The sequence below is a fragment of the Mustela lutreola genome, chromosome 16, assembly GCF_030435805.1.
Source record: "Mustela lutreola isolate mMusLut2 chromosome 16, mMusLut2.pri, whole genome shotgun sequence".
Classification (NCBI taxonomy): Eukaryota; Metazoa; Chordata; class Mammalia; order Carnivora; family Mustelidae; genus Mustela; species Mustela lutreola.
Genome location: NC_081305.1, coordinates 35,369,295 through 35,395,918, shown reverse-complemented (window position 1 = coordinate 35,395,918; position 26,624 = coordinate 35,369,295). Strand labels below are relative to the sequence as shown.

General features: G+C 38.4%; 1 protein-coding gene across 4 annotated transcripts in view; it reads right to left on the bottom strand.

Annotated features, from left to right (window-relative positions):
* The window catches only part of NETO2 (neuropilin and tolloid like 2), a 91,696-nt gene extending 65,579 nt beyond the window's left edge, over positions 1-26,117 (bottom strand). For 3 of the 4 annotated variants that reach the window (XR_009348806.1, XR_009348805.1, XM_059152839.1), the window contains exons 1-6: positions 26,028-26,117; positions 14,496-14,552; positions 11,696-11,836; positions 10,741-10,989; positions 6,676-6,720; positions 6,466-6,593 (exon numbers count right to left, since the gene is read on the bottom strand). Coding sequence is in view for 2 of the 4 variants with exons in the window: in XM_059152839.1 (XP_059008822.1) it covers positions 6,466-6,593; positions 6,676-6,720; positions 10,741-10,989; positions 11,696-11,836; positions 14,496-14,552; positions 26,028-26,061 (654 nt within the window). In the remaining 2 variants the exon portion in view is untranslated. The remainder of the gene's footprint in view (positions 1-6,465; positions 6,594-6,675; positions 6,721-10,740; positions 10,990-11,695; positions 11,837-14,495; positions 14,553-26,027) is intronic. The other variant, XM_059152838.1, reaches the window with a different exon arrangement.
* Between the last annotated feature and the right edge of the window lie 507 nt (positions 26,118-26,624).

Sequence of the window (26,624 nt, the reverse complement as noted above, 5' to 3'; positions counted from 1 at the left end):
AAAGCTTAGATGCTGGTTAGCAATTTTGAGCAATAAAGCGTTTTTGAATTAAGGGATGTATGTCGTTTTAGACACAATACTATTGCACACTTAACAGACTACAATACAGTGTAAACATAATTTCTGTATGTACTGGGAAACCAAAAAATTCTTTGAGTCACTTTATTACAATATTCGCTTTACTGTGGTCTGGTACTATTTCCAAGGTGCACCTGCACATTTTTTATATACCAACTTTCCATACATGTGTAGTTTTTTTTTACTTAAAAAACAAAAAACAAAAACAAACCCTGAGATACAGTTCACATACAGCATTCTATTAGTTTCAGGAGTACCACAGAGATTCAACAATTCCATACATTCCTCAGTGCTCCCCCACGGTAAGTGTAATCACCAAACAACATTATCCCAGTATTATTGACTATACTCTGTATGCTGTCCTTTTCGTGTCTGTGCCTTATTTATAACTCGAAGTCCATACCATTGAATTCCCTTTATCTACTTCACCTATTCCCTTACCCACCTCCCCCCAGCGACCACCATACATGTAAATTTCTACCTTCTAATTTTATCCAATTTTATTAGACAGTTCCATTCCATCCAAGTACCACAACTTTATCTTGAAGGGTAAGCAGCCCCACATGTTTTTACTCAAAACTGTTACGGTTCTTGTGAACATTTTCTCTTCTATGTGAATTCTGGAATTAGTTTGCCATCTTCCCTAGAAAGCCCTCCTGGGATTTGGACTGGAATTACTTTATTTTTTTTTTTTTAAAGATTTTATTTATTTACTTCAGAGAGAGACAGTGAGAGAGAGCATGAATGAGGAGAAGGTCAGAGAGAGAAGCAGACTCCCCATGGAGCTGGAAGCCCGATGCGGGACTCGATCCCAGGACTCCAGGATCATGACCTGAACCGAAGGCAGTCGTCCAACCAACTGAGCCACCCAGGCGTCCCTGGAATTACTTTAAATTGATAAATTAGAGAACAGTGAACATTTTTATGACATTGAATCTTCCCATCCATGAAAATGATCTCTATTTCTGTAGGCCTTCTTTTATGCATTTCAACATAATTTTAAAATTTGCTTCCTGATACCTACTGATTTGTTCTTATTGTAAATTGTGCTTTACAAATTTTTATTTTCTAACTGCTTTTGGCTGTAGTATAAAGAAAAGCAACTGATCTCTACAACCGATGAACTTTTTTCCTTTCTCTCATTTTGTTGCACTGACTAGGATTTCAGAACACCAAACAAAACCTTGACAACAGGCATCCTTGACTTGTTCTGTGCTTACGGTAAGTGCTTTGGAGGTTTTACCATTAATTACAGCGTTTGAATTAGGGGTTTTGTAGATATTCTTTATAATGATTAAAATGCATTCTCCTATGTTGCAATTACTGTGAGATTTTCATCAATAGGTTTTAAGTTTCATGGAGTATTTTTTCTGCCATCTACTGATCTATCTGGATTTTCTCCTTTAATCTGTTAGTATGGGAAACTACATCATTCAATTTTCTAATATTAAACTGTCTAAGAATTCTAGGTCATGATTTCTAAAAAAAACTTTACTAGGTTTAGTTTGCTATTGCTTAGTTTTTAGAGTCTCCCCCCCTCCACTTGACAAATAATCCTGGTTTATAACTCTCCATGTTGTTTAGTTTTAATAGAAAAGGCTGGGGAATGTTCTTTTTTTCTTCAATTTTCTGAAACCATTTATATAACATGTTCCTTGAGTACCTGATAAAATCCAATTTGACCAATTTTTTTGTTTATATATTTTAAGTACAAAATCAATTTTGTTAATTTGGTAAGATTTTTCAGGTTTTCTATTTCTGTAAATTTTATAAAGTGTATGTAAATATGTGTGTGTATATATATAAGTATATATATATACACATACACATTATATATTTCAGGAAATTGTCCATTTAGACTACTTACAAACTTATCAGCACATAAAATTACTTATATTCTTATAGTCTAAAACAGTGTGATTATGGAAAATTTCAAATGTGCAAAAGCAGACAAAATAGTATCCTAACCTTGTTCTCATCCCCTAGCTTTACCAGTCATTAACTCAAGTCAATCTTGCTTGAACTATGACCCTCCCACATCTGCCTCTCACATCCAGAAAAAAATCCCAGAGAGAATTCACATGTCAACGGTTCTATGTGTATTGCTAAAGACCACTTAAAATATGATCAGTTCTATTATCAAACCAAATAAACAATTTCTTCATATCAGACACCACTGTTCAGACATCCGTCTTGTAGTGTTTCCTATTTTTATACTTTGAATCCACAAGTTCATCTGACTTTACATTTCTTTTAATCTATATTCACTGCTTTCCCCCCCCCCCCTTTGCCATTTATTTATTGAAGAAACTATAGGGGTTTTTTCTCTTTTGTTCAGCAGGTTTTCTTCATAGTTTGTCATATTAAGAATTTTTAAATCTCTGCTATGGTAGATTCATTTTCCTTTTTTTTTTTTTTTTTTAAGATTTTACTTATTTATTTGAGGGAGAGACAGAAAAAGGGAGCACAAGCAAGGGGAGAGGCAGAAACAAACTCTCTGCTGAGCAGGGAGTTGGACCAGGACCATGTGTGGGGCTCAATCCCAGGACCCTATGACCCTGAGATCATGATCTGAGCAAAAGGCAGTCGCTTAACTGACTGAGCCACCCAGGCACCTCTATGACCTTTTCCATTTCTAAATTATTATTTAGGTCTTTCTGACTAAATCAATCTTGGCAGAGGTGTACCTCTAGTTATTTTTTACAAAGGGCCAGCTTTTGGTTTTGTTGATTCTTTTTAAAATACCATTTGTTTCTGCTCTCATTAATTACCTTTTCTTTGGATTTCTTTGGACATTCTTTTAACTTGAGTTGAAACTTGCTCATTAAACTTTTTCTTCGTCTAAAAGAAATATTTATGAAAACTCCCTTATAGCACTTTTAGCTATATCCCACACATTTTGATATTCTCAATTTTATTGTTTTAAGTGTGTTTAAATTTCCACCCTGATTTAATCTGTGACCTATTAATTACTAACTGGTATATTATTAAATTGCCAAACATATGGATTTTAAAGTTATCTTTTGGTTGCTGGTTCTTGATTTAATTGTATTATTGTCAGAGGGTGCTCTGCATAATACAAAGCACTGGTATTTCAGACTTTTGTTTGTAGTCTAGCGTATGGATGAGAGTTTATAAATGTTTCATGCCTGCTCGCAGAGAATGCCTATCTGCTGGATGTTGGGAGTAGGACATGTCTCATCAAGCATACTGTGTTGTTTAAATCTGAGCCTTACCACTTTTTCTGTATGCTTGATTAATTACTGAGAGGTGAAATTAGTTACCCACTATAATTGTGGCTCTGTCAATTTTCCTCAGCAAATGCCAATTCAATTCTGTAAATTTTGAGGCCATATTAATACATAAAATTGTAAATTGTATCTTCCAGGGTGTCTGGGTGGCTTGGTGGGTTAGAGCCTCTGCCTTTGGCTCAGGTCATGATCCCAGGGTCCTGGGATCAAGACCCACATCGGGCTCTCTGCTCGGCAGGGAGCCTGCTTCCCTTCCCCTCTCTCTGCCTGCCTCTCTGCCTACTTGTGATCTGTCAAATAAATAAATGAAATCTTAAAAAAAAAAATTGTATCTTCCTTGTAAATTGGTGGCCTTCTTGATTTCTATTTTAATAGCTATATCAGATCTCTTTTGGTATTTGTCTATTATTTCTTTCCTTTTTCCTTATTTTCAAAATTTCCCATAGTTCTCCTAAAGCAGAATATACCTGGATTTTAATTGTAGCATTTGGTCCATTTATTATTTTTGCCCAGAAATATCTTAATTTGCTCATATTCTTTTTTTTTTTTTAGATTTTATTTATTTGTCAGACAGAGAGAGAGCACAAGCAGGTAAAGCGGCAGGCAGAGGCAGAGAGAGAAGCAGGCTCCCCCCTGAGCAAGGAGCCCAATGCGGGACTCAATCCCAGGACCCTGGGATCATGACCCGATTTGTTCACATTCTAAAATGATAGTTGAATACTGAATTTTAGATTGGCAGTTACTTTTTTTTTTTCTCAGCACTTTCAAGACATTACTCTATTGTCTTCTGGCTCCTATTTTGCTATTAATGATTCTCACAGCTCTCTTTTTTCTCTAGTTGTTTTAAAGATTTTCTCATTGTCTGTTGTGGCCAATGTAGTGAGGTGTCAATATAAACTTTTTTCTTGCTTTGGGAGTCACTTGGGTCAGTGCTTTTTGTCAGCCTGATCATTTTCTTGCTAAAATCCCACTATGCCTCCCCAACCCCCTGAGGTACATTCTGGGTAATTTTCTCAGATCTATCATTTAATAACTATACCTTTTACTTGAGGAAGCTCTACTTGGTGATTTGTAAAGTATACCTAGTCATTTTTCTTTCTCGTTTTTTTTATTCCTTCTTGTAAGATACTTAAAACACCTAACTTCTTAGGCATCAAAGAAACTTGTTGCTGTTAGGTCTGCTAATTCACTCATGATGGGTTGTTTCTTTACGTTTTCTAATTTTGGGTTGTGAGCTTACCTTCAGCAGTATTTTACTGATGGCAATCCTACAGCCTCTGTGGTTATTTTGAAGATATATTGTGTCTGTGTATGAGAGAGAGCACAAGCAGAGGAAGCAACAGAGGGAGAAGCAGACTCCCCACTGAGCAGGGGGCCTGATCCCAGGACCCTAGGATCATGACCTGAGCCGAAGGCACTTAACTAACTGGACTACCCAGGTGTCCCTCTGTGGTTATTCTGTATTTATTTTTGCCAGGTGTCTAAAAAGATTTTTGAGGCCAGGACCGTTTTGTTAATTTGTAGACTAAGTGGTTCCTGGATTGGGCCTGGAATGTAAATCACATATGTCCCAAATTCTAGTAAGAACATGTTTCTAGGTAAAAGCTTTAGGGGAAACCCCAGCCTTATCCTGGGACTGAGCCTAGAAAGGTAAGCTTCTTCACTGTTAACTTATTAGTGGAAGAGGTTTCTAATCTACCACTTCACAGCAATTATACATCCTTTTAAGGGTTCCAGTTTTATGTGAGGGACCTCATAAACGTCACACAAACTTCAGGCCTTTTCTCACTGTGGTTAGTAACACCAAGCTCCCGGCAGGTCTACTGGTGAGTAGCTGGAGGATACTAAAATCAGCAAGAGATATTTGTACCATCAGTTTCAGTTTTCAATTTATTGGTCTGGTTTCTATTTCTCTCTCTTCATTTCTAGTCCATAAGAATTACCCTTTTTTGGGTGGGGAAATCTTACCTATGCTTTTTTAAAAGGGTGTCTGTTATATTTTACTCAATGAATCCATATGTTTTATAACGGTCAGGATTTCACGTTATCTAATCTGCGCTATTACCATAACTTTAAATTTGATTTTTGCAATTCTTTTTTTTTTTTTTTTTTAAAGATTTTATTTATTTACTTGAGAGAGAGACAGTGAGAGAGAGCATGAACGAGGAGAAGGTCAGAGAGAGAAGCAGACTCCCCATGGAGCTGGGAGTCCGATGCGGGACTCGATCCCGGGACTCCAGGATCATGACCTGAGCCGAAGGCAGTCGTCCAACCAACTGAGCCACCCAGGCGTCCCGATTTTTGCAATTCTTTTTTAAAAAATATTTTATTTTGTTTATTTGACAGAGAGAGAGAGAGATATCACAAGTAGGCAGAGAGGCAGGCAGAGAGAGAGAGAGAGAGAGAGGAAGCAGGCTCCCTGCTGAGCCTCTGCTGAGCCTGATGTGGGGCTCAATGCTAGGACCCTGAGACCATTACCTGAGCCGAAGGCAGAGCCTCAACCCACTGAGCCACCCAGTTGCCCTTATTTTTGTAATTCTTTAATGGTTTGTTCTCTTATCCTCACTTTCTCTTTTCACATATATCCACATTAAATATAATTTTCACTGTGAATATTCCTAGAAGTATAAATTAAGAGCAAAAAGCAAAAGTAGTCAGCAACCAATCCCAATCTGTCAGAGTTATTTAAAAACATCCATTACTGCAGTACTTTCCAATAACAGCTCCACATTGTTAGCAGAGGACAGCATGGAAAGAACCCAGAAGCAAGACTTGCTACATTTGTGTTTTGGTTTAGACTCTGCCATGACCAACTCTATGAACTCTGACAAGATGCTTCATCCTCTTGTGGTCTGTTTTTCCTCCTCATAAAGTTCTTTATGAATCGGTAATCATATGGATCAAAACTTGCACCCCTGATCTAGGAGTACAAAGATTTTAAGACTCTCAATGTTTGTGTCATCTTCCTGAAACTATACTGCAGTGTACTTAGAACTTAGGTGGCCAATCTGATTGAAATAAAAGTTGCATTATCAGTTTCTATAATAGCAAGTATCTCCATGAATCAAAACAATACATGATGCTAATCAATGTCTTACTATGTTCTTCTCTAAAATGACCCAATGCATAATAATACCTTGGCTTTTGGAGTAGCTTTAATTGTCCATATGCAATCAACAGCTTGACCAGGTTTTGTTTTTTCTTCTTGTTCTACCTGACTAGAACGCACTATTCCATCAGCTCCCGAGAGCTCAAACTGGCAATCTAGAAAGAATAGAGGAACGATGCTCAAAGGAAAATATGACTGATTAAAATGCCATGAGGAAAAAGAGGTGATATACTAAACCTGGGATAGGATTTAAAATACCTCCTAGGTAAGTAAAGTCTGGATCTGTAATAGAAAAAAGAAGAAAGTGATTGGCATTGAGATAGTGTAGAGTTACATTAAGGCTTCATGTCTTATGTCTAATCCTTCATTTAAAAACAAAGCAAGAGAAAGCTTTCATAGGTGTAGAATACAGAGCACTGTTTTAAACCTGGGCATGTTTAGGTGCTTATTTATAGGAAAAGTTTTTTTTAAAATGGTAATGTTTATACTTTTGATTCCATCATGAATAACTTATTTATGCCACCTGAAAACTTGCAACCCTCTGTCAAGAACAATAGCTAGACCATTAATGGATGCATGAATCAACATAATACAGTATACACAATGGAATATTTTTTCAGCCTAACAGAGAAATAAGATTCTGATATATGCTGTAACACGGATAAACCCTGAAATGTTACACTAAGTGAAATCAGACAGACACTAAAAGACAAATATTAATAATAATATGGAAATAAATGATTCCATTTATTGAGATCCCTACATTAGTCAAATTCATATAGACAGTAAGTACCAGAAGCTGGAGGAAAGGGAGAATGGGCAGTACATACTTAATGGACAAGGTTTCAGCTTGTGTTAACAAAAAAGTTCTGGAAATGGATGGTGGTGATGATTACACAGCATTGTAAATGTACTCATACACTTAAAAAGGATTAAAATGGTGAATTTTATGTTACTTTTAATTCAACACACACACGCAGTAGGAGCTAGTGAGCAGTGTTTTCAAAGTGGCAGGGAAAAAATGAGTACGTGGTATACAAGATATTTTGTCCAGTGAAGTAGTTCATAGAAGACCAAAAACCAATAGTTCATATCAAAATAACGGATTTCAGCAAATTGGTCAGGTATTTCATTTTTATGAACCAAATCAATTAACTGAAATAATGAGACTTTAAGTGTCAAAAAGATGTTAAAAAATCTTATATATGAATCAGATCTTTGTTAACTAGTTTAGACTACCTGAAAGAAAAAAGCAGATATCAAAAGCAATGCTCTTAATCGTATACTGTTTTTAAATATTAAAAATCAGGCTTTTTAATACATAATGATTCTTACTTGAAGAAAAGTAGCTCTTTTACTATGAGTTTATGTATCAGAAAAGCAACTTCATATGGATTATGATTAAAATACAGACAAATTATAATAAAACACTATGGATTTCTAGACTATATTAGCTAACATTTGCATTTTATATTACTACAGAGTTTCTACCTTCATTATGCTTAGTATCATGCTCAGGAAAACTATGTAATATTTTACCTTGAAAATGAGGAAACTGAATGAGAGAGATTATGATTTTCTTAGACCATATTTATAATGGCAAAGCCAGGACTAGCTTACAATTCTCCAGACAATTTTTCTTACCCTATCATACTGCCTCTATAATGTGGGTGACGAGTCCACAGTTTAACCATTACAAGAAAAAATATCAAAATAAATAGGTAGGGGCACCTGGGTGATTCAGTCATTAAGCATCTGCCTTCAGTTCAGGTCATGATCCCGGGGTCCAGGGGTCGAGCCCTGCATCAGGCTCCCGGCTCAGCAGGAAGCCTGCTTTTTTTTCTCCCTTCTCCCACTCCCACTGCTTGTATTCACTTTCTGTGTCTCTCTCTGTCAAATAAATAAATAAATCTTAACCCCCTCCCCCAAATCAAAATGAATGGGTAACGCATAACTGTCTAATTATGGCTGTGTCTAGTTATTTCAAGTCATACTTATAAAATAAATTTTGTTTAGGGATCAGTAAATCTAGAAGACTACGACTACTAATAATGAAAAGTTGGTATATTGTAAAGATTTCATATATTTGTTTGTTTTAGAGAGACAAAGAGAGAGTGCACCCAAGAGGCAGGGGAAACACAGAATCTCAAGCAGACTCCATGCTGTGCGTGGACCCCCGATGTGGGGCTTGATCTCACGGTTGAGATCATGACACCTGACTGACTGGGCCACCCAACACCCCAAGAAATCAGTATATTTTAAATGAAATTCTCTGGTTACTGATTACTGGTTATCTATTGGTTACTGGTGTTATCCACTGAGGATAGAGAACTCTTAATGAATTATTAATACCTGAAATAACAGTTACTGGTGTTATCTACTGAGGATAGAGAACTCTTAATGAATCATTAATACCTAGAAATAACTGGGATAATTCTGGAAATTTTAATGCAATAATGACAACATCCTAGAATAATTGTCTGCACATGAAGAAATTCTGATTCATTTGGCAGGTAGGTCCTATCACTTTTTACTCCACTGCAGTTTAATTAAATTTGTCTTTGACTTTTCTCTACAGAAGAGCTGAAACTGTTGTTGTCCCCTTTCGGCAAGGCTGGGTTTAGTTTATTAAGTTAAAGAGGAAAGTCTCTGAGATGTATTCTCAATTAAGCTAAAAAATTTCCCCCTACTTTTTAAAATATGATAACTATGAAGAAAGTATCTGGAATTAAGGACAACTTTAACAAGAATTGAGCATCCAGTTAAATACAATAAACTGTACATTGAAATAGGTTTTGCAGGCTATTTAAAGATCCTGAGATATTTTAATCGAGCAACTTTTTCGTTCTGGCAATTTGGTGTATATAATTCCTATTTAAACTTTCAAATTAAGTTTTTTTGGTAACTGTAATTTTTAAAAATTTATTTTTATTATAGTAAAATATGTTATCTTTTCAGCATTGAGAACATAAACACTGAAACAACACTTAAAAATTCCCATATTTACTGACAAGAAAAAAAGCTGATTATGTTGTTCAGGCAAAAAAGCAGGTAATTTAATTGTTGTCACTTATGTAAAACAAAATAAAGAGATACAGAAAAACATCTGAAGGGATACCCACCAAATTGTTAAAGTGGTTTTTTTATATATAGGATGGTAAGATTATAGATTTTTCATTTGGATATATATTTTTTTTAATTAACAAATTTCTTACATGAAAACAAAAGCAAAGAGATGATATACTTGGTACATTGTTACTTTTTCATCTTGTTAGTCTATAAGTTGTTTGAAGACAGGAGCACTAACTTGTAGATCTTTGTGTTTCTGCATTAGGGATATGCACAGTCTTACACCAGAGAGGCTTTGCAGGTCTCAAAGTGTTTGCACATACTACAGGGCAGAGTAAGATAGGCAGAGTGGGTTGAACGGGGAGAACTTAATCCAAATTCTCAGAACCTGTACTTTATGTGGTTTAAAAAAAAAAAAAAAAAGTGAATATTACATTACAAAACAGAAGATGGGATTAAGTTAAGGCTTCTGAGAGGGCAATGTGACGGAGGCAGGGACTGGAGTGATGTGGCCACAAATCCAGGAATGCTGGGGAAGCCCCCAGGAGCTAGAATAGGTGAGCAATGGATTCTCCCCTAGAGTTCCCAGAAGAAATGTGGAGCTGCTGGGTTTTCTGCCCTCCAGAATTCTGAGAGAATAAATTTCTATTATTTTCAGCTGCTAAATTTATAGTTGGGTAAGGCAGTCTCAGGAAAGTAATAGATCAGGTATTCCCATTTTACCAATAGCAACCCTCAGGTGCAACTGTGCTGAATAGTCTTACAGCTGTCAGGTAACAGAGAACGGATTCAAACACGGGTCTTTTGCTTCCAAGTGCAGAGCAGTTTGTATTGCTCAATATTTTCTAGAGATTTTTCAAATGAGTGGTTAATTCAAGCATTCCAATGGAAAAAACCTGCCAAAATAATTTTTGGTAAGGATTATGAAAATAAGACAATTTGCTGAATTATCTTTTAAAATACATTTATCTTGATGTTTTTAGCCTTGATATTTATTATAAAACATAAAGAAATCTAAGAAAACTGTGATACCGTCTATGAAATGCTTCAAAATTCAAGTGATACAATTCTATTTCCAATTTTTGGTTTTATTCATTCATGAAGTGATTTCCCTTTGGCCTTGCTAATTTCTTTAAAACTTTGATTTGATTAACTTGACTAAATTCTCTCTTTTCCAGACATAAGATTCTAAAACCAGAGTAAACCCACTAAAAAAAAAGACAACTTCATTACCTGGAATAAATGAATATTTTGCTCGAAATCCCAGTCCTTCAAGTTCTTCATCAGAACTAAACTTAATCCACATGAATCTCCCTGTTGATCTAATTAGTGGAGGGCTCTTCACACCACAGTAACGATCTATAAGTGGAGAGAAACCAAATGGCCCATCTCGAACTTCCAAGTGGTCAAACCGACATTCAAATGATGGTTCTATATAATAATGTTCATCAAAGGTCAACTCTATTCTTTGACGTGGAGCAGCTAGAAAACAAGAAGCAAGCAAATCAGGGCAACACAAAGTATAAATGTCCTGACACAAGTGGAAAAAGCAAAGCAACTGCTCTGTTACAGTTCCACAGATAAAAATCATGAGGACTGTTATATACGAAATTCGTAATTCATGTTACACTTTATATCAATAGTAACAACGCTGCTCTGCAGAACTACACTGATGTTTCCCTGTGGAATATGCTGTTTATTAAATTAGTTAAGTGTACTTAATTGATTAAAATTAGACTACAAAAGCTACTGCTTAGTTCATGAGATACAATGAATAGAAAAACAGAAGAAATGACAAGACTTAATGTAACTATGGATGTAAATTTGCATTAAGGCGTCAGAGATGCCGGTGAGTTTGAGTCCCTCCCTCCCTCCCTTCCTTCCTTATTAGAGAAGTTTCTCACTTACACTGATGCATCTGGTTGAATTATATCTTAGGAGATTCAAAATTCCTATAAGATTTCAACTATTATTTTGTTATTTGTTCCAGACATATTTATCCAGACATAATATATCCAGACATAATCTGGATAATAATTTATCCAGACATATTTATAATTACTAGAGTTTAATTAAAATACATGTATAAATTTTGTTCAAACTGGCTTAAACTGGGCATCTTACCAATGTACTCAGTTTTACAATAAAGTAAAAATTCATCTGTTAAAAGACAGAAATTGGTTAATACCTTCCAAAATGTAGATACACTCCTTGTTTGGTGGATAAGAGTCAGGATAATTTGGTGAAGCAAAGTGACCTCCATTGCTGGTTCGAACCCAAATGCCACACTGGGTTGCGGGAATATGCTTGATTCCAATATTTTGTCCATCTTAGGGAAAAATGGCATTTAAAATATGAATTACAGCAAAAGAAAACAGCATTCTTCTCTTTCCCCCACAATTCAACCACACAATTGCCCACTCTATGTTACACAGATAGTGTATATAATTTTGCAAGAACCACTGCCAAGTTTAGCGCAACAAACTGAATACAGCGGAAGTGTGAGAAAGGTAAAATTGTATGCTGTGCTGGTGGGAAGAACTTGTTGCTAGAGGACAAGTTTGCCCTGTAGGAGGGCAGGGAAATAAAATGCTTAGATTTTACAAGGGCAAAGCTGTGTGGGAGAATCTGATAAATCAGTGCAACTCTACAAAATTCAGTTCTAACAAAAATAAAAGGATCCCAGGGGTTTATCTCTGGTATGGTACCTCTATATTTAGTTTAGCACAAAAGCCAAAAAGGATCCAAAGATTACAAAGGGATTTTAGTTAAAGATTGCAGATTGAACACATGCATTTAGTTTTCTCTCCTTAAACTCCACTGACAGTACTGGATTTTTTAAGGGCAAAAATAACCCCCTGAAAAGGGACAAAGAGGTGCAAACACAACAACTGGCAGTATTGGTGAGCAGAAGAGGGCATGACAGGTGGTGGTGAAACTGTTCTTTCTAAAAACAGGAGGCCTGGCTAAAAGTCTTTTCAGAATCAGTCTGATTTCTAACACCCTCCCCTACTCTACAAATCTAGGAAGCTGCTGCTCTGTCACCACATCAGAAAATGAGATGATTCCTTTGCAGAGGATAAAGCAACGTTACAGGACCAGGAGACACCCGGCACAGCTGGGGGTGACCACACTAGCCTGCAAACAAGACTAGGAATGTTAACACGGCCAATGGCATTCCTGGTCTCTTCCCCCACTCAACTCCTTCAAAGCCTCTAGGTGAGATGCAGAACGTCTGTCTGAGCTGGAAATGGAAAGCTTCCTATCTGGGGATTCTCAAGAGTCCAAAGGAAAAGTGCCAGCAATATGGACTCGGAATTCCCCAGTGCTGGGTCACTGACCAGTGAGGGCCACGGCAAACAAGTCCTTCTACACCTACAGACGGCCTGTCAATCAGATTTTAGTGCACCTCTCATAAATAATCACCAGATATTTGAGGAAAGCCTCTAACACAAACAATGAATAAAAAACAAGAAGAAAGCAAATCTGAGGAAACAAAGATTATATAAAAAAACAAACTAAAAACTAAACAAAACTGTCATTTAATCCCCCTGGATTAAAGAGGATATTTATAAAACAAGAATAAGGATACTTTAAAAATATTCAGAAAACAAACATTTTCTAAAAATAAAATAAGAAAAGGGAAAAAAAAAAGGAAAAATTAGTAGAAATTTTAAAGCAGAGGACCGCAAAGTGTAGCTCTGGGCCAAATGCAACCTGTGGCCCGTTACCATAAGGCAAGTTTACAAAGGAACACATCGATGTCCATTCATGTGCCTATACGGTGCATAGTTGTTTTCATGCTACAACAGCAAAAGTGAGTAGTTGCTCCTGAGACTGTAAGGCCTGTAAAATCTTAAATATTTACTGTCTGGCCCTTTACAGAAAAAGTTTACCAATTTCTGGTTTACAGGGTAAAGCTGGGGAAGTCTCAATACAGACTGAGAAGAAAACAAGAGTAGAAAGACAGATGGAAAATAGAAAAACAATCCCAAGAATACTCCATAACCAAACAAAAATTTCTTAAGAATAAAACAACAACAACAACAAAAGAAAGAAAAAAAGAAATTAAAAAACTTAAACAAGGAGAAAAGAAATAAAAACCTAAACTGAAAAACAAAATTTTCATATGGAAAAAGCTCCATGAGTGACTTAAATTCTCAATATAGGTGTGACCAGAATTATGACAGACTACACCAAAACAGGTGGTTCAGAAGGAAAGTAATAGAACACTGGTATATAGTCAGGGGTAGAATAAGTAGGTGCATGAAAGAGCTAAATTTTCATCTTCTGTGGTGGGAAAATATTGTCTAAATATGTAAAACTGAAGTAATTAAGGAGTAATAGTATAACATATTATTTAGAAATATGCAAGGAAATACCAAGATTCAGCTAAAATTCTGGTTATCTCCATGGAGAAGGAAGTAGAGTAGCAGAGGACAGAAAACTATTATTTCATAATTAGCTATTCAGAATACTTTGATTTTTGTCACGTGTATGTACAAGTTAGATGAAAGTAAAAAGTAAACCAGTAAATGTTCTAAACTCTGACATGAAAATCTGGTTGGAAAAGCACACTAGCTTATCTTCTTTCATAAACAAGGATAATGAGAACAGGTCCACAGGGCTTTTAACAAGATACTGATGGGAATATTTCATTTGTCTACATTGAAAAAAGGATTTTTATTTTTGCTGAGTGATAATGCATGAATCTCATTTAATTTTTGGATATAATCCATAGTATGCTAGGAGCTGCTAGTGATGCCCATTAAAAAAATTTATCAGCAAGTCTTTATGTTGACAATTTACTCTAGTTAACTGTAGCTGAACCCAATAAAATTGAAGCTGCTAGGTTGACAGAAAGCCTTAGGTCATTGGAACACCCCAGAGGGATTATGGAAATAGTATTCAAAAGTTGCAGTCCTTTCCAATAAGCCATCCCACTCACTGTCCTGAATATGTGTAAGTCATCACTGAAAGTACTTTACCTTGGGTCTTTTGGGCCACAGCAATCCCTTCGACTACAAGTATTGTTATTAACAACACTAGAGAAATAATAGAAAAGAAAAGTTAAAACACTGAATCTAGATCACATTTTACTAAATCTATAAGGAAAATCAGATGGTAAAGAAAGGTTAATTAAGTCTCCTACTCTTACTGACAGTCAATCTCAAGATTTTTAAGGGTCAAATGTTATGTTTTGATTTACTATTTGACACTTAAGACAACCCAAGAAAACCCACAATTGATAATGTAGTCATTTACACAAGCACTACCAGTATATGGCATGTAAAGCATTTTTCAGTTTATGATAGATTTAAAACATAGTTTTTTGCAAAAAACTCTGTTGACCCCAATTATACTACATTTACTGTACTTCATCTCAAAAAGAGTTTACATGCATTATATGGCTAGCTCTACAATGTATTATGCCAGTAAAAGTTCAATTAGATTACCTGACCTGTGAGAAATTTATTACAAAGACAGAAGTAAGGGGGCAGCAGTCTCCCAGAAATCAATTCAAGACATTTTATAACTGTGTAGTACTATGTGGTGTCCTGCATTACAAAAGCCAGTATATTTAGAAAATGAAGCCTTTTCCCCAAGTTGAACATTTCGGAGACCCAGTCAATAACACATTGAGTTGTTTTGTATATGTATGTATTTTGGTTCAAATACATTAAAATTCTTTTAAACATTTTATTTTTATGAATGGTGCACTGATATCTTTCACTCTCCCTTTCAATGGAAATCACAGTGCCTCCAAGTCCTGTGTGAACTGGAGTTTTTATAATTCATTCAATCAATGAGCACTGACAGAGCACCTACTGTACCAATGGGTAGCAGGCACCAAGGACACACAGATGTTGCGGGGCAAAATACAGCCAAATAGTTAAGAGTATGCACTTTACTAGTTAGGTGGATCCAGGCTGGGATTCCAGTTTACTGTGTACCTGTTGTGAGGCCTTTTTAGCTCAGCTTACTTAATGGTAAAATGAGGCTATTTCTCCAGTAGCACCAAACCTCATAAGGCTGTTTGAGAAGATTAAATGAGATGATGACACACATAGTACTACTTGTTATATGCTAGGCATTCTGCTAAATAAATGATAAGAAACTAAGAGTCTTAAGGAGTCAATCTACTGTCAAAAAAGAATTTACAAGGTAAACAGAAGTTTAATAGGAGTTATACAGAAAGCTTAACGGAAGCAGAGACAGGAACCACTCATTCTGCTGGGTGTTAAGACCAACAGAGTGAGGAAAGTTCCAGAAATAGAAGGTATATTCTATTTGGATGTTACAGGACTACAATCTAGGATACAGAGAAAGAAACAGCTTAGACAAAAGCATGGAGGAGCACGATCTATGGAGGTTGGTGAACTCTTGAGTATCAGAGTTGCACAGCATAAGAAGGGGATGGTGGTGCACCAGGTAAGAAACAGGATGAGGTCTGACGGTACAAAGGCCTGACTGTCATGCTAAAGAGTTTGGACTTTTGACTATAATGAGAAGTCATTTGGGGTTTTTATTATTATTTTTTAAAATTAATTAATTAGGGGTGCCTGGTTGGCTCAATGGATTGAGCCTCTGTCTTCGGCTCGGGTCATGATCTCGGGGTCTTGAGATCGAGTCCCGCGTCGGGCTCTCTGCTCAGTGGGGAGCCTTCTTCCCCCTCTCTCTCTCTCTGCCTGCTTTTGATCTCTCTGACAGATAAATAAATACAATCTTTTTAAAAAATTAATTAATTATTATTTTAAGGTGGGGTGGGGAGGGGCAGAGGGAGATAGAGACTCTTAAGCAGGCTCCATACTTTCACAACCTTGAGATCATAGCCTGAGCTGATAGCAAGAGTCGGATGCCTAACTAACTGAACCCTCCAGGAACCCCTCATTTTGGGTTTTTAAACTAGAGAATGATATTATCCCATCTGTGTTCTAGACCAATAATCCTGATGGTTTCATGTAGTCTAAACTTCCAAAGAGAAGAGAGAAAGCCATTCGGGAAGCAAAAATGATAAGGTCTTGAAGCAGAGCAGTGGTACTGGAAATGGAAAGGAGGAGAGATCTATAACATGATTCAGATGTAGAGTTAACCACAAATGGTGACTTACAGGACGAAAGTGGTGGAAGAAATGCGGGCATTGAAGTGAAGTTGCTAGTTAAGTGACTGGTAGATGCTCATATCATCGTTCATGCAGTAGCATGGACTGAGCATCCACTACCCAAGTTGCCAATGAAAAAAGATAATTCTTGCCATTCAGTAGTTCACATTTTGTAATCTAATCACCAACATCTTCATCGTTAGCTTCCTGTGTCCTTGCTGACCTTCGTCTCCTCTGTCTTCTCTCAACAACTTTCGCTTCCCCTTCCCTTTCTTTGAGTGCCAGCAGTGTTGAAGCCCACATGTTATATAGGAAAAATTCTCCCTTCGAACTCTTCTCAACTGCACTGGATCACGTTTGAGGAATGGAGAATTGAAACATGTTTTGCTTTTTTCCTAAACAGAATATTTATGATCAAAAAGAAAAACCTAGAGTAATATGAGGTATCTGACAATTCAGCAAATAACACATCCATTTCTATCAATTTGTCTTGTTAGAGAACACTATGTCCCAAGGCCTATCACTCAGATGATACACAGTATACCTTTCCTCCTGAATCATACGCATAACAACTTACTAGTTTTCGCATTTATAACTCACAGTATGTAAGTAACACAAAGCCATTCAGACAGCGCAAGTAACAAGTAACCAAACTGAAACCAGGAAAGCAACAGTAAAACTATGGTAAAAGGATGAACAGTGCCAGTAAAATTATATAATGATCAATAAAATGTGTCTACGTAAAATATCTGACATGAAATTTATGGATTGTGCAACTATGGTAGATCATTTTAAAAAATAAAATTATAAGCCCAAATAAACCTATTATTCTTTTCTACTTTATTTAAAGGGTTGCTCACAATTTTCTTTTCCCCCAAATATTTAAAAAACTATCCACAACTCAATCAACCAAATGAGCTGTGCTACTGAATAAAAAAATCTTATACAAAGAACAGGGTGAATCTGCACAACAATCAGGGACAGAAGCATTTAGTGATACAGTTGTGACTGTTAATCATTCTAAATTCTATATCGTAATAAACAGTTTCCTGCTAGTTGTATAATAGGATCTTTGCAAATTGCTTGTTATAACCAGGCTTGGATATTCAAACAAACTCCATTAATGGCAAACACAGGACTTATTTAGTACAGGAAGCAGGGCTGTGGTGCTTTGTTCTGTCTTCCGTTCCAACCACGTACCACTGTTCCCTTCTTCCTCTTACCGAAAGGATCAGTAATGTCTTAAATTCAGAAATACCACACATTTTGATTTCAAAGATCATGTGCCCAAGAAGGCACTAATTCTTTAAAAACAAAACAAAAATTCTAAACTGCTTAACCATACTGTTTAATTATATAGAGAACTGCTTGTGATGTGATGCTTAAAACAGGAGTGCCCACCATTTATCCCCATGTATCTGGTTCTGGAGTTTAGTTGAGGCCCTGTAATGATGTGTGTGCAGCTGGGTGGCTCAGTTGGTTAAGCACTGACTCTTGATTTAGGCTCAGGTCATGGCCTCAGGTCATGACTGAGCCTGGCCACGAGCCCCATGAGATTGAGCCAGGACAGGAGCCCTGTCTAGAGCCCTGCAGTGGGCTCCACGCTAGAGTGTCTCTCTCTCCCACTCCCTCTGTCCCTCCCTATACCCCCTTCCCCTCTCTTAAAAAAAAAAAAAATTTTTTTTTTAAATGGAGATTTACATGATAAAGACAGATGTTGTTCAAGGATCAAGGATACTCCTTTTGCCTAGAATCACTGTCCTAATAGCTCTAAGAGTCTTCTGCCCAGACCTTCTAGTTTAAGGCCTTACCTTCCACTGTAAAAATCAGTATCAACTTGATTCTTTTTACTGTTAATAGTGGAAACCCTGGCAAATGCAATAAATACTGGAAAGGAGATAAAATTATTATTTATAGATAACGTTACTTAAAACCTAGAAAGATAATTACCTGGAAAATTATTACACCTATTGAGAGAAGAGAGTTAAGACTAAAATAAATAAACAAGTAAGTAAATAAATTTAATACAATGGAGAAACAATATGTTTTGGATAATTAAACAACATAAAGGTAACAATTCTTCCCAATAAGTCATATATTTAATTATATTTTAATCAAAATCTTAGTTTTCTGGGGGACTAAAAATATTGCTGATGCTCATCTTGAAGACTTTTTTATATTAGCTAAGGAAAGTTAAAAAATAAAAAGACATAAAATACATAAAAAATACTTATTGTAAAGCTACAGTAATTAAAAATGTAGCAATGGTATAAAAAGAAATAGATGATCTGTCAAGAAACATATCCAGCCCCCACTGTACTACAGGGTCAATCCTTGAGGCTACTACAGCAATGAACCAAGTAGTCTTGGTCCTTATTCTCAAGGAACTTAAAGATAAGAAGATGGAAGAAAAGAAAAAGCTCAAGAAATACATATATATATTCCAGAATTTATGTATGGTATTTGAAACTCTCAGTGAAAGGATAGGTTTAATAAATGATTCTGGGGTAACTTGATAATTATTTGGGAAAAAAAAGCAGATCCCTGCCTTCATGCTAAATAGAAAAATAAATACCAGATTGAAAAAACAAAAAGGTGAATTATGTAAGTATCCTTTGAGTGGAGAACACCTTCACTTACTAAAGACAAATAAAAACTACAAATAACTGAGAAAAAAAGATTGTCACTAGAAAAACGTGTCAAAAACCAAAACAGTACAAAAATTTAGTCTACTGTTGGTCAGGATATAGGAAACTGACATACACTGTCACTGGACTGCAAACTGGCATAACTTTTTGGAGGTTAACCTGGTAATATATATCAGGGTTTAAACATGCACAAATCCCACCCAGCAAGTCTACTTCTAGGGGGGAGAATGGAATCAATCACTGGGACAGTAGTGTGCACCACGATCACCTGGAGAACTTATTAAGACACAGATTTTGGGGGGCAGGTTTTACTTCCAGAGTTCCGACCTAGTAGGTCTGGGGTTGGGCTTGAGAACTTACATTTTAACAAATTCCTTAGCAATGTTATAGCTGCTGGCCCTGGGACCATGCTCTGCAGCTCAGCCACCGCAATAAGAGAATGATAGTATACTGCAAGAGACGGAAAGAGAATGCCCGTTTTCTCCACTGATGTGGAGATGGCAGGGGCAAGGCTGGGTCAAGAGGGATGAAGCAGGGTAGAGGGCAGGCAAAAAGGAGTCAATGAGCTCGTTTTGGAAATGTTGTTGAATGCTTGGTACCTATACTCATTATGTTGCTACAAATATTTCTTATTTCTAAACCTCTGCACTTGCCATGGATCGCCCTTTGCTTCCACCAAATTACCTTTACAGGGTCTAAAACCTGCTTCTTCTAGGAAATTTCAAAATTAATTTCATTTGATAGCATTCGGATTTTTCACTTCTATGCCTATTAGCAGTTTTCTATCTGTCTGGTTCTGTTTCTTTTACTTTTACACAAGTTTACACAAGACAGAATATATTTCTTGCAAGTATACAAACTTTTGTGGTAAGTACTTAAGGGCTAGAGTGAAGGCTATTAGTACTAGGGACCTAAGCTCCTTCAATTTTATTGTTCAGTTGTCTATGACTTTCCCTTCCAAGTTCATCTTATGGTCCCACATGGATGCCGAAGTGCCAGCCATTATATCTTCATTACAGCTTCCATGCCTGTGTTAAGAGCCAGAAAGAGCAAAAAAATAACACAGGACATTCCTCCTTCCTTTAAACATATTTGCCTAGAATCTACAATGATCTCAAAATAAAAATTTTAACTGAACAAAAAAAATCACCGCTTTCTTCAAGTTGCACACACATCTAGTTGACCACTCACTGAGTCATATGGCCACACCTAACCCTAAGGAAAACTGGAAAATCTAGTGTTTCCATTGGGTGGTCACAGGCTTAATTAAAATTCAGAGAATTACTGAAGTGTAAGATGGATATTGGGAGACAACTGGTTATTTCTGCCATGTCCCCTACAGTCTATTCTGTACTCAGCAGCCAGTGACCCCTTTAAGACATAAACCAGACAAAACTTTCATAAAATCTTCTAATACAGTCCCATTACATTTAGAGTAAATTCATACCCCCTACACTAACTCCAGATGTCCTATGTGATTTAGCATCTAACCACTTCTCTGACCTCCTGATTGCTACAGAGGCCTTCTTCCCACTACTTCAATATACCAAGCTAATTTCTTGCCTTAGGGACTAGCTTATTCCTTTCACCTAGAACCTCTCTGCATGGCTGGATCCTTCCTGTCATTCAGGTCTTGTAAGGACATTCTGACTTCTGAAGAAGCTCTTTACTTTCTCCTTCATTCTGTTTTATTATATAAATATTTTAATTATTATTTATATCACTTGATATTTTGCTTATTATTTGTCAATTCCTACTAGAAAGAGGAGCCTTGTCTGATTCACTGATCCATCTCTAGTGACTAGAAGACTGCTTGGCGCACAACAGCATTCAATAAAAATTAGATGAATACCTGAAATGACTAAGCATGGTCCTGATTACATCCTTTTTGTAACTACAACATGCAGTACGGAGTCCTGCATTAATAAATTAAAAGCACACATCTTGGTTAACGGTTTTCACGTTGACCCAGCTTCTTTTTTTAAGCATAAGTCAAGGGACAGAAAAAAAACTGACTTTTTTTCTTCTCAGATATCCAGCCACTAAGCTTACTTTTCTCAGGCTGGCTCAATTTACCTCTGTTAGTATTTAAATGTGTCTCTTTCCAATAAGCCTTCCTGTTTTAAGCACCAAAGTGGAAAATGTAAGATCTGTAGAGTCTATCACGAGATGCCAGATGTTACAATGGCCATAAGGTCTCCTTGCTCTTTACTATTTTTTAAATTTAATTAAATTAGTTTATTTATTTGACGCAGAGAGAGAGAGGGAACACAAGCAGGGGAAGCAGGAGAGGGAGAAGCAGGCTTCCCGCCAAGCATGGAGCCCAATGCAGGACTCGATACCAGGACCCCAGGATCATGACCTGAGCCAAAGGCAGATGCCTAACTGATTGAGTCACCCAGGCACCCCAGCTCTTTACTATTTTCTATTATGAAAGCAGAATGGAGTTCAATGAGAGTCCACATAATACTTGAGTTAGTAGTAACTTGTTTTTGATAAAGCTATGTTCCACAAAACAGAGTACCCAAATTTAATCAAACTCAATTTTACTTAGTTAAGAAAGAGGATGGACTTGGCGAACTTTGGGATCTCCAACCTACATATGCTAATCAACTGCCAACCACTTTAAGAAAGACTAACTATAGCAGAAATGCTTTCTTTCCTGCAGAATGTGGCAACCTCCTTGCTGGCCAAGTGTTCCTAAGAGGGCAGTTTTATATGTTCTCTTTTTATAGGAGTTTTCTTTAGACATTCACAGCAACAAATTTTAAGTTGATCAGGTCACATTTTTAAAAAGAGTGGGATCTTCTTACCCACTAGTGCTGTAATTTCCAACATACTAGCCCAGGCATGTTTAAACATGTTTAAACCAACATGTTTTAATATCATTTTGCTCAGGAAGAACTGACGTTTCAGATTAGTACACTGCAATTTTGAGGGATAATAATAAACATGTTAAAAAGTATTAGTTCTGGGAGGCCATTCCAATGATCCTTTGAGAGGGTGAGGTCCTTCACCAATTACAGCAACCTGGCTCTTATCTATTATCTTTGCATAGTTTGTTTTTTTTTAAGAAGACTTTATTTATTTATTTGACAGAGAGAGAGATCACAAGTAGGCAAAGAGGCAGGCAGAGAGAGGGGGGGAAGCAGGCTTCCTGCTGAGCAGAGAGCCCAATGTGGGGCTCAATCCCAGGACACTGAGGCCATGACCTGAGCCAAGGCAGGGACTTAACCCACTGAGCCACCCAGGCGCCCCTGTATAGTTTGTTTTTAAGTACACCCTCAGAAGGGTTCCTTTTGAGGAAGTTCTCCTCTACGGAAAGTCTGGAAGCTAATGGACCCAATAACATTTTAGGGTTTCCTTTTCAAATCAAAGACCATAATAACTGGGATTGTGTAGTGATTGAGGGACACATTTTTTAATCAAGAATTACTCTGCAAGGAGCATAAAATGAAAAAAATGAGACTGAAAAAAAAAAAAAACCACAAAACTATAGGAGACTGCTGAATGGGTAATAACCAAAAACATAATGTGAGATTATTTTAAAACTTTGGATATGAACTTGTTTTGTAATGCACATGTGTATTACAGGGCTGCTTGTTTTTTTTCTCACGGGTGAATCTGGTTTCAAAACATAGATAAAATGGATTCTAGTTTGAGGATTTACTATAATAAAATAAGTGTTTAGTCAGACTTCAATTTTCAGCCTTAAAATATTTCCCTTCTTCCAGGGGAGAAAAGCCAACAAGTTAATTTTTAATAAGACGGTGTTTAAAGCTTCACGATTAAAAGGACAGCTTTCCAGTACTGCACTTATTTTTGGATAGTTTACTAGTTTTTGGATGAGGCATGTGAAAAATCGACAGGAATTAATTTTTGTCAGTCTCAGGTAAGATTTTTAAAAATATAGTGCCGAGGGATATTAATGCTGTTACACGATAAATTTTATAGTAGTTTATATAGTTTAAATATAGCTGAATCTAATAGGATTCTTCTAAAGTGTGAAGAGTGAATAAAATAGTAAAAAATGGGCTTATAATACTAATGCAATATTTTCATGTGACTATGATGCTTACTTAACTTTGACAGAAAGTTAAATCAAATTTTATAAGACCCGGAGGGATCATAAACAGTTAAAAGTGAATTATTCAGTTTTAACAACATATGAACTGTTTGAAAAGCCTAGTAGAGTTATCCTTTTGTTCTTACCACTGAGAGTAAAACAAAAAGAATCAATGGCATCTTAAAGAACATTACCTTCTACTTAAGATCTCACACATTCATTATGGATGATTTGTTTTAGTTAAAACTGACCACAATACTGCAAACAAGGCTTTGGATAGGTAACAGCTATAATTATGCAAATATTAAATAACTGCTTGTGATAAGAACCTCTTCAGCACTGAAGCAATTCACCTCACAGAATACTTAAGGGCTGCTTTTTCATGCCTTAATGCACACAATGAATGGGAGCACTAGGAAAATCTAGTATTTTTCTAAAAAGATAATTTTAAAAAATTAAAAATAACAATTTTTATATAGATAACACACAGCATTTGGTAAAAAAAAAAAAATCAAGGGTTACAAATGGGGGTGCAGTGAAATAGAAGTCTTCCCTTCACTCTGGTCTCTATCTCCCAGATTTGCTTCTCACAATCAACTTTCATTTATTTCTTGAATCTTTCTAGACCAATTCCCCATATTTACAAGCACACACACACAAACTTTAGAAGACTTAAAAATAGCTTGTTTCATCTCTAGCAAGCCTACAGCAACTTAGTTTGAGCTTTAAAAATGCTCCAGCATGTAAAACAATTGTAGGTTTTAGTGTACATTAAAAAGCAAAGCCAAATACTACATTGTTTTCACTGTCAGCTCTGCCATCACCACAGCATTCTTTCCTGAAAGGCGCAACAACTAAATGCTTCACCACAGTGACCAGAGAGGGCAGTATGTACCAATGACAAAAGCATAAGCAGAAAAGCTGCAAATACCTTCAGGATTCAGGAGGACCAACAATTCTGTCCTATCCCGCTCAGTTCCCATAAAGTTCCGCAGGTAGAGCTGTGTAACAGGGCTAACTTATTTCTCCTTAGGGGGCTGCCCAGATGGAGTGTCATGATGTCGATAACCATAAAGCAATCAAGACAACGAAACAAATCTGGATAATGAACACTAACCGAAAACCTATTGTGCATATAGAATTTATTTTGGAATAATAAAACAATCTAATTTCCAAGGAATGGCTACACAAATTAGGATTTACAGACAGGAAAACTATACTAAATTATCAGAGTTTTAAATTTTTTTAAAAGATTTTATTTATTTGACAGAGAGCGACATAGCGAATGAGGGAACACAAGCGGGGGAGTGGGAGAGGGAGAAGCACGCTCCCCACCGAGCAAGGAGCCCGATGTGGGGCTCCGGGCTCAATTCCAGGGCCCTGGGATCATGCATGACCTAAGCAGAGGGCAGACGCTTAACGACTGAGCCCCCCAGTCGCCCCCAGAATTCTAAATTTTAATTTAGTGAAGGAATCACTAAGAATTCATGGAGTGATATGAAATATTCACTAGGTAGAAAGTCCTGGTATAAGTCTGTAAGTATACAGTTGGGGAAATATTTGAAATTAAACTGCTGAAGTCTCAGTTATGCATTAGGAAAATCTGGAAAGCAGGCAACTGTCCAGTTAAAATTAAAAGCAAAATTATACTGAACTTTCTAATAAACAAATTTGAAAAAAGTATTAATTTGGAATGGGAAAAAAAACCACCCAACATTTGTCACTGTACAAATATCAGGATACAATAATCTCTATGTGACACTGCTAATACAATACCGTAACTCCTTACCCAATACAAAAAAGAAGATAATTTCATAGCATTATCAACATACAGCTATTCAGTTTTCAATTTAAATCAGTGGGGGAAAAGGGAAGCCGTTTTTTGGTGGTGATGCTGTTCCTCTGACGACTGAAAAAAGGAATTATTCAGTCCGAGTTTCGGAAGCAACTTTGTATCACAACCTTAATAATCCATGCATAAAAATTTCAAGGTAAATTAACACCTCCAGGAAAATGCAAAGCAGCTCTAGAGTGTTTGGGAGCTTTGTACGCTTGGCAAGCCCACGGTTTTAATTCCCAGTGCCACAAATCAAAAAGAACCAGACACCAGCGGCACGGTATTCCGAGGTCCCGGGAAGCGCCGGGGCGCGGCCGCGAGCGGCGGGCTCTGGGCCGGGCCGAGCCGGTCTCGGCGCCCGCAGTGGTGCCGCAGCCTCCGCGGCCGCAGCAGGTGGGACCCGGCCCGGCTCGCAGGCCGTTCCGCCACCAGCCACCCGCCACCCGCCAGCGCGGGGCTTGTCGAGAGCGGCTCAGCGACGCCTCGGCCGGGGCGTTTATTGTTTGCGTGGAATGACTTTGTCACTGAATGCTGAAAAAGACCGGCCTTGGCCCCAGTTACACGGACCCCACAACTTTGCGAAGCGATGCGCGGAACTGAAATGAAGAGGCGCGAGGACACGGCTCGGAGGGCCCCGCCGGGCCGCCGCTTCCCGTCCTACCGCGCGTTCCCACCAGCGCCCCGCGGAGCCTGCCCGCACGCAGCGGGCTGGGGCAGAGGCGCTGCGCGAGCAAGTCGATCCGGCGGGGCGCGGGAGCTCCGAGGTCCGCGCGGACCAGACAAAGAGGCGCGTCGGGCGCCCGGGAGGGACGCGAAGACGCCGGCCTCCGCCCGCAGGGGGCGCCGTCCGCGGCCCCCGGCGCTTACCTTTGAGGACCGCGCAGAGCTGCTCCAGGGCCATGTTCCCGAGCGGTCCGGCGCTTCGCGAGGGGCCGAGGCGGTGGCGAGGAGGCGGCGGCGGCGCGGCGCTCACGGCCCGGCGCGGCGGCAGTCCCGCTCGGCCCCCATCGCCCGCCACCAGGCTGCCTCTCCCCGCGGGGCAGGGCTCAGGTCCTGCAGCGTGCCATGCTCGAGTCCCCCGGCGGGCTCCCGCGCTGCCCGAGCCCCCCGACGGGCGCCGCCTCTTGCTCCGCGGCGCTCTGTCCCATCGACCGCCCCGCAGCCGAGGCGCGCTGGCGCGAGGGACGACACCCGCACGGGCCGCTCCTCCCGCGGCCGCGGCGCGAGCCCCTCCGAAGTGGCGGGCGCGGGGAGCACAGGCTCATTTAAGCAGGGAGCGCGAGCGCCGCGTGCCGGCCGCGCCGCCTGCGCGCTTGTGCCCGCCCCCCGCCCCCGCCCGCGTGCCCCTCGCACTCTCCCGGCCAATCGCCAGGCCCGCCCGCGGCCTCGCACCCCGGGAGGGCAGCGCGCCCGCTACCGTTGGGCTGGGGGCGGGGCGACGAGGAGCTGGGCCCCGCGGTCCCG